The sequence below is a fragment of the Furipterus horrens genome, unplaced genomic scaffold (genome assembly GCF_987537825.1).
Source record: "Furipterus horrens unplaced genomic scaffold, mFurHor1.1.pri manual_scaffold_13, whole genome shotgun sequence".
Taxonomy (NCBI): Eukaryota; Metazoa; Chordata; class Mammalia; order Chiroptera; family Furipteridae; genus Furipterus; species Furipterus horrens.
Genome location: NW_028327183.1, coordinates 20522810 through 20536508, shown reverse-complemented (window position 1 = coordinate 20536508; position 13699 = coordinate 20522810). Strand labels below are relative to the sequence as shown.

At 49.2% G+C, this 13699-nt stretch overlaps 1 protein-coding gene across 2 annotated transcripts; it reads left to right on the top strand.

Moving 5' to 3' along the window:
- The first annotated feature begins 270 nt into the window (after nucleotides 1–270).
- CHST6 (carbohydrate sulfotransferase 6) lies at nucleotides 271–11890 on the top strand. Of its 2 annotated transcripts, XM_090259774.1 has the most exons (4): nucleotides 271–372; nucleotides 516–724; nucleotides 9241–9316; nucleotides 10096–11890. In XM_090259774.1, the coding sequence occupies exon 4, from the start codon at nucleotides 10111–10113 to the stop codon at nucleotides 11296–11298; it is 1188 nt and encodes a 395-aa protein (XP_090115900.1). In that variant the 5' UTR covers nucleotides 271–372; nucleotides 516–724; nucleotides 9241–9316; nucleotides 10096–10110; the 3' UTR covers nucleotides 11299–11890. The 2 variants fall into 2 exon arrangements, with proteins under 2 accessions (XP_090115900.1, XP_090115899.1); XM_090259773.1 differs by lacking the exons at nucleotides 271–372; nucleotides 516–724; nucleotides 9241–9316 and adding an exon at nucleotides 9403–9510.
- Nucleotides 11891–13699: the final 1809 nt, after the last annotated feature.

Here is a 13699-nt window from a genome sequence, read left to right as displayed (position 1 = left end):
CGGGACTGGGGAAGGAGACAACTGCTTTGCTCACTCAGTGAGATGAGAGGTGACTGCTCGCGCCCTTTGACATCCTCGTCCAAACAGTGCGCCTCCTGCAGCCCCCATTGCCCACCTGTGCCCGCTCTTATCCGGGACCCTCCTACGCCCGCCCCTGAGCAGCCGCCCCTCCCCCGAGGCGTGGCCCCCCGGTCAGTGGCGGGCAGGGTAGCGGGACCCGGGGGCCAACCGGCTTCTTTCTTCCTTCCCTCCCGCCCTGGCTCCCGCCCGCCGGCTCCGGGACCGCAGCCACGTCTGAAAGCTCCTCATTGTGTGCGCTCCGCTCCAGGCGGGCAGCGCTGAATAGCGCGCGGGCCGCCGGCGGCCGCACAGGTATCGCAGGGCCGCGGGGCTGGTACGGGTGCGGACCCCGGGTCAGGGGGGATCTGGTCCTTGCAGCCCCAGGACTGCCCCCACCCCAACATCCCATTTTTACGGCGCCTCTTTCTTTACGGGGACTCCTGCCTTGTTTCCAGGTTCCCTCCGCCTTGGGTCTCCAGGTGCCTCCAATAAATTGGTATTCGTGAAGACCCATCCCTGGTATCACCGGGTGCCCTTTAGTATCCTTGGGCCCCTACGGAGCAAATCAGCCCCTGCGGACTCTCAGTGAAGAGACAGCACACTGTGAAGTGGAACTTGGAAGAGACGACAAGAAGCCTTTGCCGAGCCTCGGGAGCCGTGCCAGGTCAGCCAAAGACCCCAAGCTTTGGGATACGTTGGTTTCGTCCCATCTCCGCGCGGATACCCCCAACCTGGAAGGGCTTGGGGCTGGGCCAGTGGCACAGTTGGAGGGGGGGTGTTGATCTTGCCCCTGGGAGTCGGGTTGTGAGGGAAGAGCTGAAGGTCGTGGTTCTTTTAAGAAAGTGCAAAGGGCATCGCTGCCCCAAGCACTAGTTTAAAAGTGCCTTCCTGGGGCTTCAGCGGCACGCGAGATCACTGCTGGGGATCCTTTATCTCTGGAAACTTGAGTTTCAAAGGATATGGCTTTAATCTAGATAGCTCTCGAAGGGCTTTTTTCCACAGAACTCTTGAGGAGAAGCACCCTGGTGAGTGAATTTGGAACCAGATCCAGCTGATCTGAGTCTGGCCGCCCCTGCCTTGGCAAACAATAGAGACCTCTTTTGGCTTCAGCATAGATGTCCAGCCAATGTTAACTCTCCTTTCTTTTCCCTCTTGTACCGGAGGCACGAGGATGGGAAAACTGAGGCCAAAAGAGCAGAAAGGATTTGGGTGCCCTGAAACCGTGAGTGAGTGAGCCAAGTGCCAGAGCTAATAAGAATAGTGTGCTGCCCATAGCGCTGATTATGCTAAGGATTAGATTGTTCCATTTACTCCTCTCCAACCAGTATGGTAGGTGCTGTGATAGCTTCTTTATAAAGGAGTCTGCTGAAGCACAGAGAGCTTAGGAGTGACTTGCTCAAAGCCACACACCTCACTGGTTATAGAGGCAGGATTTGAACCAGCCTGGCTTCTGGCCTTTACTCTATGTTTTATGTTTTGAACATACATGGTCTGCCGCTCCCTGGCTTGCCTCGTTCTGTTGCTAGGACACTAGAGTCAGCTGGACCTGGTTAGGCTATTGTCCTTGAGTTTTCCTTATGAGATCCAAGGATTCCCTTGGATTCATAGAATATAGTTATAATCCACGGTTTGGAACATTCTTGAACAAGTACTTAGAAGTGTACTATGTTCCAGACATTGTTCTAAGTGTTTTATGTATATATATTAACTCATTTAATCATCAAATCAAGCCTATGCATTGGGTTATACAGGAGAGGGCAAAAGGTTTACAGTTGTGAATACAAAAAACACAGTTTACTCTTGTATTATTGTTGATTTATTATTTATTGTATTATTTATTTGTATTATGTAAACCTACTTTTGCCTACCCCTGTATTATTTTCCCCATCTTATAGATTAGGGGGGAAAAAAACACACAGAAATGAAGTAACCAACACAAGATCTCCCAATGAATTATCAAGTGGAGTTCACACTCTCAGCCACTGTGCTACCCTGTACTCCCCCTAATGAGACTGACTAGGCTCTGCCTCTAGTCTAGTAAGGGGAGAGAGGAATGCATGAACAAGAGAATTCTGGGTAAAGATAATAGCATTAACAATGATTTCACAATACCACCTAATACTCAGTTCATATTACTATTTCTCTGGTTACTTTAAAGATATCTTCTTGCAGTTGATTATGTGTTTTGAGTTGATTTCTTCTAAAACAGTCCCTTTTTTCAACTCACTGATGGGTAAGAATGATTTATTTTTTAAAAATCGATCAATCAAAATAAAAGTTTACAAAAACAAACCAGAGAACATTCCAGATTTTCTCCGTATTAAAAGGGCTCAGTCAACACCTGGGGGAACACAAGGGAACATGCTAATGTACCCTCACTGCCTCTACACCATGTGTGTGTTACTGCAGAGGAGAGGTGGAAGCCCCAGACTGGCGGGCCCTCCAGCTGTCAGGTTCTGTCATTTAGACCATTAGGTGCCATGCAAAGTGTACTTTGAGGATCCCCAAAATCAGAGCCAGGGAAAGGGGTTTATGTGTTATCTGCTCTGAAGTACCCTCAGGGTGACTCTGAGCCAGGGGACTTGAGGCTCTTTTCCCAGACTAATTTGATTTCATTTCCCAATAGAATCTTGCAGGCAAATCTGTTTCCTCCAGCAGCATCTGGACTGTGCATGTCCTGCCTCCCTGGCTCTAGCTGATGCTGTGCAGGTGCTCTTAGAGAGATGGCAGATGTGGCTAGGGCTTCGGGCCAGACACATGTTCTGCCACAGAATGAACACCTATCTCTGCATAGGAGGGAATTCATCCCCCGCGCCTGTCCTCTAGTCGACTGGGTACCATGTCAGCTGGGAGGTAGATTTGCACTGGAAGCTGGAGTGGGCAAACTCCACCCATGCCTCCTTGAACTAACTAAAAAGAACTGATTTTAGGATTACCAAAGTAATAAAAGTTTATTGTAAACTGTCTGGAAAATACAGCCAAACATTCACAAGAAAAAACATTAATCGGGCCATACCAAAATAATCACTACTATTCAGCATGCATCCTTCCAGATTTCATTCTATACATATTTGTATAGTTATTTTTATAATAGCTTTATTGAGATATAATTCACATACCTTAAAGTTCACCCTTTTAAAGTATACAGTTCACTGGTTTATAGTATATTCAGTGTTGTGCATTAATCACATGTTATAGCACGTATCAGTCCTTCATTTTTTATTGCCAGATAATATTCAATTATATGGATATATTTTGGAGTGGAGTTGCTATATCACTTGGTAACTCTTTTTAAACTTTTGAGGAACTGCCTGTTTCCCACAGCAGCTGCACCATTTCCCATTTCCATCAGTAGTGTAGGGGGGCTCTAATTTCTCCTCATTGTCACTAACACTTATTATTATCAATCTTTTTCATTATAGCCATCCTAGTGAATGGGAAGTGGGCTCTCACTGTAGTTTTGATTGACATTTCTCTAATGACTAAAATCATCAAGCATCTTTTCATGTGCTTATATGCTATGTGTACCTCTTCTTGGGAGAAATTTCTACTCAAGTCTTTTGCCCACTTCTGAATCAAGTTGTCTTTTCTTGTGGAGTTGTAACAGCATTTTATATGTTATGGGTGAAAGTCCTTTGCTATAGATATGCTTTGCAAATATTTCTTCCATCTATGGGTGTCCTTTGATAGTCATGTGTTTTTTAACACAAGTGGTATTACAAACATTTGACACACTTGGTAGGTGTATCTGTGTGTATGTTTTGTTGTGTTCTGCCATTTGATACTATATAGTAAAAAGCTCTAAACTTAAGACTACTAGGGTTCAAATTCTGACTCAGCCACTGGGTGGGCTCCCTAGGCAAGTTCCTTACTCTTTCTAAGCCCTAGTTTCTTCATCTGTAAAGTAGGGATGAGCATCATGTCTACTTCACAGGGTTATTGTGAAGATTAAATCTTAAGATATGTGGAAAAGGCTTGGCATTTAGGAAGCCCTCAAAAGATGGTATTTACTGATGGTTCTTCCCACCCCACCATAAACACTCATCTTCCTCCTTCTGTCTCCTTTTTTCTCGCTCTCTGCTTTATTTTCTTTTTCTCTTATTTTCCCTTTTATTCCTCATCTCCCTTTTCCCTTCTTTCTTCCCCTCCTTTTCAGCCTTCTCCCTAATGGATGCCCTGGGCTCCATTGAGCTGTTTTGCCCCCAGCTGCCCAGGGTGAACCAATACCTAGAGTCCACTGATTCTGCATCCGGAATCCATTTTCTCTGGCCTTTGGGATTCCTGCACAGGGATGGCCTCCAGCTGATGCCAAACTGAGAGAAATCTGAGCCAGGAATTTATACCTACTATTACATTTCACTCCCTTAGATTCTTTGCCAGGGCTGGGAGAGGCTGGTGACAGGAGCTGCTGCTGAGTTAAGGGCACAAGAACTGGGCTACAAGTCAGTGCTGCCGAGAGAGCTAGATTCCTAGCCCCCAGCTCAGCCCATGCCATGGCAAACCATTCCCTGCCCTTATTCTGTTTTCCTGACTGCAGATCAGGTAGAACAATAGCTCCTTCCTCTAGCTCTCAGGCCAAGAAATAGTCAGGGATATGTAGAAGGTATTGTAACTCTAAGATGCTCAGTAGAAAGAAATGTGGCATAAGTGGGGAATGACCCCCCTTTGGACTTGGATCACAGAGCATCTGATTTCGATCAGCAAATAGTTATCATTATTTATCCATTCAGTCTTTGGAGCCTTCTCTGATATGACACTTATTATCTTAGTCAGGATTTCAAACTTTTTCTTGAAATATACATACAGAAAAGAGTACAGATCATATAAGTAGAGCCTGATGACTTTTCACAAATTGAGCACACACATGTAATTAGCACCCTCACCAAGACACAGAGCGCTACCAGCCTTCCAGAACCTCTGCCCCTGCTCCTTTATAGTGCTGCCCTCAGGCCACCTCACCCCACCAATGGGATCCACCATCTAATCAGAACTCATGGTAGTAAGTTACAGGAACTCAACTCACACTGCCTTAAACAAAAACGGAGTATTGGTCCCAACCGAGAAGTCCACAGACCCAGATGCTGTCGGCTTGCATGAACTCTCATTCTTCCTTTCTCTGCTCGGTTCCCTCCTGTGTTGGCTGCATACGCAGGCCAGATCTGCAAAAGTCCTTGGATCGGACTCGGAGCTGATATCCATCCCTTTAGCCCGTCCCTGTAGAGGATGGATAGTGTGTGGAATACATAGAAGAGCCAGGCTTGAGACACACAATCCCCTAAGAACCAGGGGGGGGTGGGTCAGCCCCATCCAAACCACATGCCCTTTGTCGTGGGTGACGGGTGGTTCTTCAAAGAGAAACCTGGAGACTTTTATCAGAAGGAGGGGGCCCAGGTACCGAGTTGGACCCACACAGCCCTGTCCTGTACACCTGTGCAGGGTCAAGCCCCACCCTGGGTGCCTGAAAATGGCTGCTCACTTGGTAAACAACAAAACCCCAGCCCTCAAGTCACTCACAGACAAGAAGGCGAGGCAGTGTCATGCAGGGCACTGTGGTGTGTGCCTTGAGGGAGGCATGTGTGAGATGTCTTCAGAGGAAGCTGAGGTGACTCCAGGGGGGAGTGAGGGCTGGGTCCTCACAATGGCGGAGTAGGGGAGCATGGAGCTTGCCCAGGGGGCAGGGATGATTCCAAATTGTCTGAAGGATGTTGTTTGGGAGTCATGGGAAGTGAGGCTGGAAAGCAGGGGAGGCTGAGGAGGAGAATGGCATGAGCAGACGTGGCATGTAGGCAGCTGCGGCAGCTCTGTGCAGTAGGGACTGGGGAGGGCGCAGGTGGGGGATGTTGCCAGAATGCAGGAGGGAAGTATGCACGCCAGGGCCATCATGGCCCTCCCGTGGTGCTGCATGTCTGGGCCACTCACTCACACCACCATCTGGTCCCTTGACCATCTCATGGCTGTGTCTTTAATGTTCCCAATGAGATTGTCAGCTCTACCATGATAGGGACCCTGGGCATTGAACCTCCTGGATTGCCCCTTGCTTTTTAATATTTTTCTCTATTTCCCCTCTTTTATCCAGCATTTCTCCTTTTTGTTCTATCTTTTTCTCCCTTTCTCAATTTTAACTTTCAATTTTTCTAATACAGTTTTAATTTCTAAGGCAATTCAACTCTGATGAAAACACAAGGTTATTCAAGAAAGGAAATGTCTTCTCAGTCCTTTCATACTTTAGCTGTGAACCATTTCATAAAGTCATATAACATAAATGTTAAATATTGACTTAAACAAAACTTATCTTAGAAGGCCAGAGGGGGGAAGAAAAGTGTGTATATACCTCTCTTTCTATCTGTGTATGTATGTATATAGAGAAGATAAATCCTTATCTTTCATTACAATAAGTGGCTATAAAATGCCATAAATTGTAACAGTCATAATTGATGCTTTTTTAAAAGAATTGGGAAGGAATAATTAGCAGAAGAAACAGCTAACAGACTTGAAAGCCTCTTGTTAGATGGGATTCTGAAGCAAGAGAACAACTTATAATTTGACTTTTTAAACTATGTATATTTAAAAGTATTTTAATACAGTTACTTTAAAATAGGTACTATGTTCATATGGGTCAATTCAGTAGGTACAAAAAAGGGTTTATTATAAAATGGTCCTTTCCCAGCTCTTTCCCCTTTCAAGGGGAACAAATAATACTCTCTTATATAAACTTCCAGGGATACCTTATGCTTTTTCAAGCATGTGGATTATTTTGACAAAAATAAATTTTCAAAAGACTTTCTGATAGAACTGTTGCAGTAGCTGAGAAAGACTACGGCAGAAGGGGGTCCTAGGCATCAGGGTAGAAGAGGAAACTTTCTATTCTTTCTAGGGCCTCTTGTACTGTCCATCCACCTTCCTCCCCTGAAATATATGGTCATTTTCATCATCATTACCAATACCGTGAAAGACCTGGTGGAAGCTGGAGGCAGGGCTGCCTCTGGGGAGGGCCTGGAGAGACGTAGGGAACAGAGAATATCACTTCCTTTTGACTGAGGGTCTCTTGTGCTGCAGGGTGGGGCTGTGTCTGCCAGGGGATTGGGCCGCTTTCCTAATTTTTCACAAACCATGAGCCCATGATACCCTTATCTGTACATGTATTATTTTGTGCCACTTCTATGTGTTACCTTTTCCAAAAATTGAACATATAATAAAGATATACCTCTAAAAAAAGACTTTAAAAAGGAAAGAATTCATAGGGGAGGGAACTAGGCCTTCCAGGATGGGGAGCATCAGTGGGCAAAGGCTTAGGAATGGGACCCAGAACTCTGCACTGGATTTAAACCTCTGCCCTGTGCCTTACTAGCTGCATATTCATGCCTCTGAGCCCTTGGCCTCACTTAAAACAAACAGGGATAATTTCTATCTCCTAGGGCCTTGGGGAGGATAAAATTCAATCACAAAGATAAAGTACACATTACAATGCCTGGCTGATATGTTCTTCCTAACTTTGAACGCTGGGGCAATTGGTAGGTGTGCTGAACGTAAGAATCCTTATGGGGACCTGGACTTACCTGGACACCCTGAGTGGCATAGGATGTTTCAACTCCCCTTCCTAGTTCTTAAGGTCCAGCAACAGGATCAGATAGTTCCTGTATTGGGTGAGTCACTTAAGAAAACCTCTGGCTTCCCTGCAGTGCAGGTAACAAACACCTTGGCCTGTGGTCAAGATCCTTCTCTCCAGGGGAGGGCTGGGCTGTCCAGGGCAGCCGTGTTCCAACCAAAGCATCAGGGTTCTGCACTATGCAGGCATCTCCCAGGGATTGGAGAGGCCAGCAGTCTATGATCAGAAAGTGCCAGAAATTAGCAATGGCAGTCCTGGGTTGGAGTCCCAGCTTCCTGCTGTCACTCCAAGCCCTGGGTCCTTCACCTAATAAACTGAGATCATAATGCTCACCTCAGGGGCTGCTGAATGAAATCATAGAGTGGATGCATAGCATCTCGCACTTGAGGTGATTTATGTCAGCACACATGAGTTTCAGGTTCCCTTCCTCTCCTGCCCCTGTTCTCAGGGGAAGCACACCCTCCAGGAGGGAATATAACAAGTGTGGAGCAGATGGGTGCTTCCAAGTTTTCCAGGAGTGGGCATGGAATCCGGGAGGTAGTTCTGGAGTCAGCAGATGGCCGATGGTGGGCATCATCCACCCACTCCTGCAGCTCCCGATAAGGGGAAGGAGCAGACATGGGATCTGCTCACAGTCTAGACCCTGGCTTCTCTCATTGGTGACATGGACAGGGTGGGTGTTATTAGGGAGCAAATGCTGTGAAAGCAAGGAGGAAACTTCCAGGCCTCTTCCCTCCAAAGCACCCCAGGGACCTTGGGGTGTGGGAGGTTCAGTGTCACGTGCAAGCATGACATTTTAAAGATTCACCAAATGACCTGACTGGTGTGGCTCAGTTAGTTGGGTGTTCTGCAAGGCAAAAGGCCGCTGGTTCAATTCCCAGTCAGGGCACTTGCCTGAGTTGTGGGTGCTGCCCCCAGCCAGAGTGCGTGTGAGAGGCAACTAATTGATGTTTCTTTCTCACATCGATGTTTCTCTCCTTCTCTTTCTAAGAATAAATAAATAAAGTATTTTAAAAATAAAAGATTCACCAAAGGACTCAGGGGCAGTTGGGGGCAAGAAGTGGGCCTGGGAGGGGCTGGGCTCAAAGCATAGGTGACCTCAGGGTGTCTCATCTAGGTGATCTCCCATGGCTCCTCCTCTCCAGACACAGCCCAACACTACAACAGTGACATGGGGAGTAAGTACGGCACCTTAACAAGCCCTTTCCTCATCTGTGTTTGTACCAGCGTTCTCACCACAACTGGGAGAGGTTAAATGTTATTCCCAACTTACAAAGGAGGAAACTGAGTCTTGGAGAATTCAAGTCATTGGCCTCAGGCCTCATAGCTCCTAAGTGTCATGGTTGGAACTCAAAGACAGTCCTCTCTCCTGCACTTAGCAGGAGAGACAGTCAGTTCAGTCATTTGGAAAAATGTATCCAGCATCGGGCCTGTGCCCAGCTGCAGCCTGGGGCAGGGCAGCTTTGCTCCTACCGCATGGAACTTTCTGACAGCCTGGGAAGGCAAAGCCCTCCCAATGTGCAGGGCTGTCTCCCCTGTGGGGTTCTGACCCAGCCTCCTTCCTGCTTTCTCAGGACCTGAGGCCCCTCCAGGCATCCCCCATGGATTTGTGATTGAGGTGGGCAGCCATCCCAGCCCCTCCGGACAGTGGTGAGTAACCTCAGCAGGGAATGGGCAAGCAGCCACCAGGGGCCTGACTCTGCTCTTCCCTCCCAGCTTCTCTGGCTCCATCCTACCTCTCCCTGAGCTGGATTCTTCTGCAAACACGCAGGGTCCAGAAGGATACCCGCCCTCTGGAGTCTATGCCTCCTGCAATACTTCACTCCCCATGGATGATGGCAACAGTTGGTGTTCTTTGTCTTTTATTTATTTGTTTATTTTTAATAACACACGTTGTATCTGCTTGTTTAAACAAATGCAAACAATGCAGAAGCTTAGTATGTTGAAAAGGCGAGTTATCAGTTATGGGAGTTTAGTACATTTGCCCTGCCCCTATGCTTATTCTAATACTCTAGGACCAGTATTATCCCTTTTTTACAGATGGGTAAACTGAGTCACAGAGGGATTAAGTGTTTGGTCCAAGATCACAGGCTAGGAAGCCTCTCAGCCAGGATTCAACCTGAGGGAACCGAGTCACCCATCAACTGTTTAGCTAAGCAGCCTAAAAATGTTTCCCCAAAAGAAATTTTTAACCAAAGGCAGTTTTGTCTTTAAAATATTTCTTTCATCAGATAGGGAGGGAGGGAGAGAGGAAATGAGAGATTTCCCATAGCATTCTGCCACTGGCCTTTTGCTCTGCATCGACTAGATCATGGCTTAGGTCTAACGTCACATTCCCAGGACTGTCCCCTGCAATCACTGGGCAGGAGTTGAGGTGTGGAATGGACAAGTGGGCTATGGACCGTAACAGCTAAACTCCCGTCCCACAGGCTCCGGCCAGCAGCATGTGGCTGCCACGCATCTCCAGCACTGCAGTGACTGCGCTCCTGCTGGCGCAAACGGGGCTCCTGCTCTTCCTGGTTTCCCGGCCCAGGCTGTCATCCCCAGCGGGTGGAGAGGAACGAGTGCATGTGCTAGTGCTGTCCTCGTGGCGCTCAGGCTCGTCCTTTGTGGGCCAGCTATTCAGCCAGCACCCTGATGTCTTCTACCTAATGGAGCCTGCGTGGCACGTGTGGTCTGCCTTGTCGCAGGGCAGCGCGCCGGCGCTGCACATGGCAGTACGTGACCTGGTGCGCTCGGTGTTCCTATGTGACATGGAGGTGTTCGATGCGTACCTGCCATGGCGTCGCAACCTCTCGGACCTCTTTCAGTGGGCGGTGAGCCGTGCACTGTGCTCACCGCCGGCTTGCAGTGCCTTTCAGCGTGGAGCCATCAGCAGCGAGGCTGTGTGCAAGCCGCTGTGCGCACGGAGGCCCTTCAGCCTGGCCCAGGAAACCTGCCGCTCCTACAGCCACGTGGTACTCAAGGAGGTGCGCTTCTTCAACCTGCAGGTGCTCTACCCGCTGCTCACCGACCCAGCGCTCAACCTGCACATTGTGCACCTGGTGCGCGACCCGCGGGCCGTACTGCGTTCACGCGAGCAGACAGCTAAGGCGCTGGCACGTGACAACGGCATCGTGCTAGGCACCAACGGCACGTGGGTGGAGGCCGACCCGGGCTTGCGCGTGGTGCGAGAGGTGTGCCGCAGCCATGTGCGCATCGCTGAGGCCGCTACCCGCAAGCCACCTCCCTTCTTGCGTGGCCGCTACCGACTAGTGCGCTTCGAGGACCTGGCGCGCGCACCGCTGCCCGAGATCCGCGCCCTCTATGCCTTCGCTGGCCTGAGCCTCACGCCGCAGTTGGAGGCCTGGATCCACAACATCACTCACGGGTCAGGATCCGGTGCGCGCCGCGAGGCCTTCAAGACCACGTCCAGGGACGCACTCAACGTCTCCCAGGCCTGGCGCCATGCGCTGTCCTTTGCCAAAATCCGCCGTGTGCAGGAGCTGTGTGCTGGCGCACTGCAACTGCTGGGCTACCGGCCCGTGTTTTCCGAGGACGAGCAGCGTGACCTCTCCCTGGACCTGGTGTTGCCGCGCGGCCCGAGCAGCTTCAGCTGGGCATCATCCACCGACACGCACCACGGGCCTTAGCAGTGCGTGTGGCGGTCACCAGGGCCAGGAGGAAACTAGAGCGGGGAGAGAACCAGAATACACAGGGCACAGGCCGTTACTGGGGTAGCCTGGAGTTTGGGAGCCCTCCCTTGCACTAGGAAAGGACTGCATCCCCAAACTCCTTGTTTCTTTATCGCCACTTCTTGACTTCCCTTCCAGTCCTCTTTCAGAGCCAGGTTCCCAACTGTCACATTCTTCATGGAAAGCAAAGCTGGTGCCCCCACTTCCTCTGGGCACTGGGAATAGTTCAGACTACCTGGTTCCTACTCAAGCTCTTTCTTACCCCTTATCTCTCTCCTCCCTTGGGTGATGCATCATCCAGCATCTGAGAAGGGTGTCTCCTCCCTGTCTAGGAGTGGAGGGGCACTGTGGTGAGCTGAGCTCTGAAGTCTATATATCCACTCACACGCACCACAGACCCCGTTCTCCCCCATGTCTCTGGCACCACACTCCAACAAAGCCGTTGACATTTATATTCACCTGAGTCTTCAGCAAGAAATCAGACAAGATGCCTCTTTATCTTGTGGTCTCCCTTAGCCTCTCTCTGCCCCGTCTCCCAGGAGCCCACACCCACCCCCATCACCTGCCCAGGTAAGGTGAACCTTCTATTTGTCCTGACAGGAAAAATCCTATATACAGAAATAAACATAATTAACCTGTGTGCTACAGATTGGAGTTTACAGCCTGTAAAGTTTGACAACCAAAACATGAAAATGAAGGGACTTGTCCAAGGTCACGCGATAAGAAGGGAAGTGAAGGGAGGAGGAAGGTTTTGCTGTGGGGCTGCAGTGAGGAGCAGAGGGTGAATTAGGCTTGCAGAGACCTGTCTCCTGGACAAAGATGGGTCAGGTTTTCCCATCTTATTTGTCCTAGGGAAGAGCAATCAGCCATGGCTGGAGCCACAAGTGCTAATACAGAAAGTGGTAAGCTCTGGGCCCAGAGCATGGAATCTAGAGCCTCCTGGATAAGTCTGGAAGGAGGCAGTGAGGAGAGAAGGTGGAAAGAGAGAAGGCTGGGGAGGTCTGGGCAGCAAGCCAGGCAGAACGTGTAGTGGAACAAGAGGTTGGCAGCAGGATCGGTGCTTGGAGGGCAGGTCACAGGGTGAATGTAACTGTATCAGGCTTGCTGTGAGCTTGGGCGGGTGGAAGGCTCTGTCTTCCTTTGGTCATTCGAGGCCAAAGCCCTGGAGGAGAGCAGAGTAAGAGTCCTAACTGCAAACTATGACACCTAGCTCTGGAAGCAAATTCTTACTAAAGGGAAGCTGACTGTGCAGAAGGCTTAGTACTGAGCTCAAGAAATGACTAAAAGGGAAAAAAAGCTCCCAAAATCTCTAGGAAGGTCAAGGCAGCAGAGTTGAGACCACGCAAAGAGAATTGCCCCAAATTCCCTGGACCACAGGGTAGGTCTGGGGACTGATAGTTGCCACCTGAACTACTGTACCAATTACCACTGGATATGAGGGGGCAGTCCTTACTGTTGCATCAGCCACCAGAAGGGGTTCTGGAGGGTGCTAGCTTCTGATTCTCAGCCTGGATGTGGCTTTAGATTGGTGGAACCTGGATTGTGAACCCACATCTTTGCTGTAAAGCAGACAGGGCAAGGGGTGTGTGGCATTTTCTGCTTTTCTTGCAGGGAGCAGTGATATATTGTACCTTGAAGCTAAAGCTGAAGGACTCCTCACTGGAGAATCCATCAAGCTGTAAGGGCTTCAAGCTCCATAAAACCTAGCTGTGCCCCTGCTCACAATATCATGGAGAAGGGATTTAAAACCCCAAATTTATTAATAGGAGCTCTGTGACGTAGAAAGGATAGTGTCATAGCTTAATTTTGGGGGTAGGACTCAAACATCTTTGACTTCAGTGCTTACTCCCCTAACAGGTAAGCCAAACTGGGCACACAACAAAGGACCCCACCACAGGCTTGGAAAGCCAGATGATTTCTCCCTGGCAATGACATAAATCCCTGGGTATTGGGGAGCTGTGAATATCTCAAGGATCAGAACATTGAGGGGTGTGATGGGCAATTGGCTGAGGCATTGGGGACCCCTGCCACTAGCTCCTTTCCTCCCTGCGTTCCCCTCCCTGTGCTCCACCCTCTGCTGCCACTGGGGAAAAAGCAGCCTGCTGGCCCTGCCTGAACAGACTACACTGTTGAGTGGAGGAGTCAGCCTAGGAACATTTCCAGGCAATGTAGTATGTTTAGGCAAGGGAGGGTGAGCAAGAGGTTCATGGTTCCAGAAGCTAAGAACGGGGAGACCATGATCCCTTGTGAGGTCCAGGAGGAAGGCTTTAGGGTCAGGCTTAGACCCCAGCCTGATTGTGACATCCCACAAGCTGCATTTGCCTCTGCTGGGTCATGAGGTGTATCGATGGCCGTGATT